A 614-nucleotide genomic window follows, 5' to 3' on the forward strand; every position below is an offset into this window, starting at 1 on the left:
CTCTTGAGTGTGTATCTTCCTGTGTGCAGTGAGGTTGGAACTTGCACTGAAGGCTTTCCCACAGAGATCACATCCATAAGGCTTCTCTCCAGTGTGAGAATTCATGTGTGTCTTCAGGATGGACTGATTCCGGAACGTTTTCCCACACTGGCGACACTCAACTGGTTTCTTCACAATATGGATCCTCATGTGCTTTCGCCGTGACAGGAGGTCACCAAAGGATTTCCCACACTCTTTACATTCATAGGTTTTCTCTATCATGTGGTTTTTCTTGTGTAGATTAAAGTTAGACTTCCAGCGGAAGGCTTTGCCACACTGTATACACTCATAGGGTTTCTCCCCAGTGTGGTTCCTGACATGTTCCTTCAGGTGGGAGGGGTGCTGGAAGGCTTTCCCACAATCCTGACATTCATAGGGCCTTTCTCCAGTGTGTGTCCGCTTGTGGGCAATGAGGTGGCAGCTCCGACCATAAGCTTTGCCACACTCATCACATTTGTAAGGTCTCTCACCAGTATGAACTCGCATGTGTATCTTCAGTGCTGAGAGGGTCCGGAAGGCATTTCCACACTGACTACAATCAAATGGCTTTTCTTTCAGGTGTGTTCTTGCATGGC

General features: G+C 47.9%; 1 protein-coding gene across 1 annotated transcript; it reads right to left on the reverse strand.

Moving 5' to 3' along the window:
• Positions 1 to 6: 6 nt before the first annotated feature.
• Positions 7 to 608, reverse strand: LOC108490374 (zinc finger protein 317; the record flags this gene model as incomplete). The annotated part of the gene is made up of 1 exon (XM_017796439.2): positions 7 to 608. A coding segment is annotated over exon 1 (519 nt), but the record flags the coding sequence as incomplete, so codon positions are not given.
• Positions 609 to 614: the final 6 nt, after the last annotated feature.

The sequence above is a fragment of the Nannospalax galili genome, unplaced genomic scaffold (assembly GCF_000622305.1).
Source record: "Nannospalax galili isolate Female #2095 unplaced genomic scaffold, S.galili_v1.0 C47816095, whole genome shotgun sequence".
Classification (NCBI taxonomy): domain Eukaryota; kingdom Metazoa; phylum Chordata; class Mammalia; order Rodentia; family Spalacidae; genus Nannospalax; species Nannospalax galili.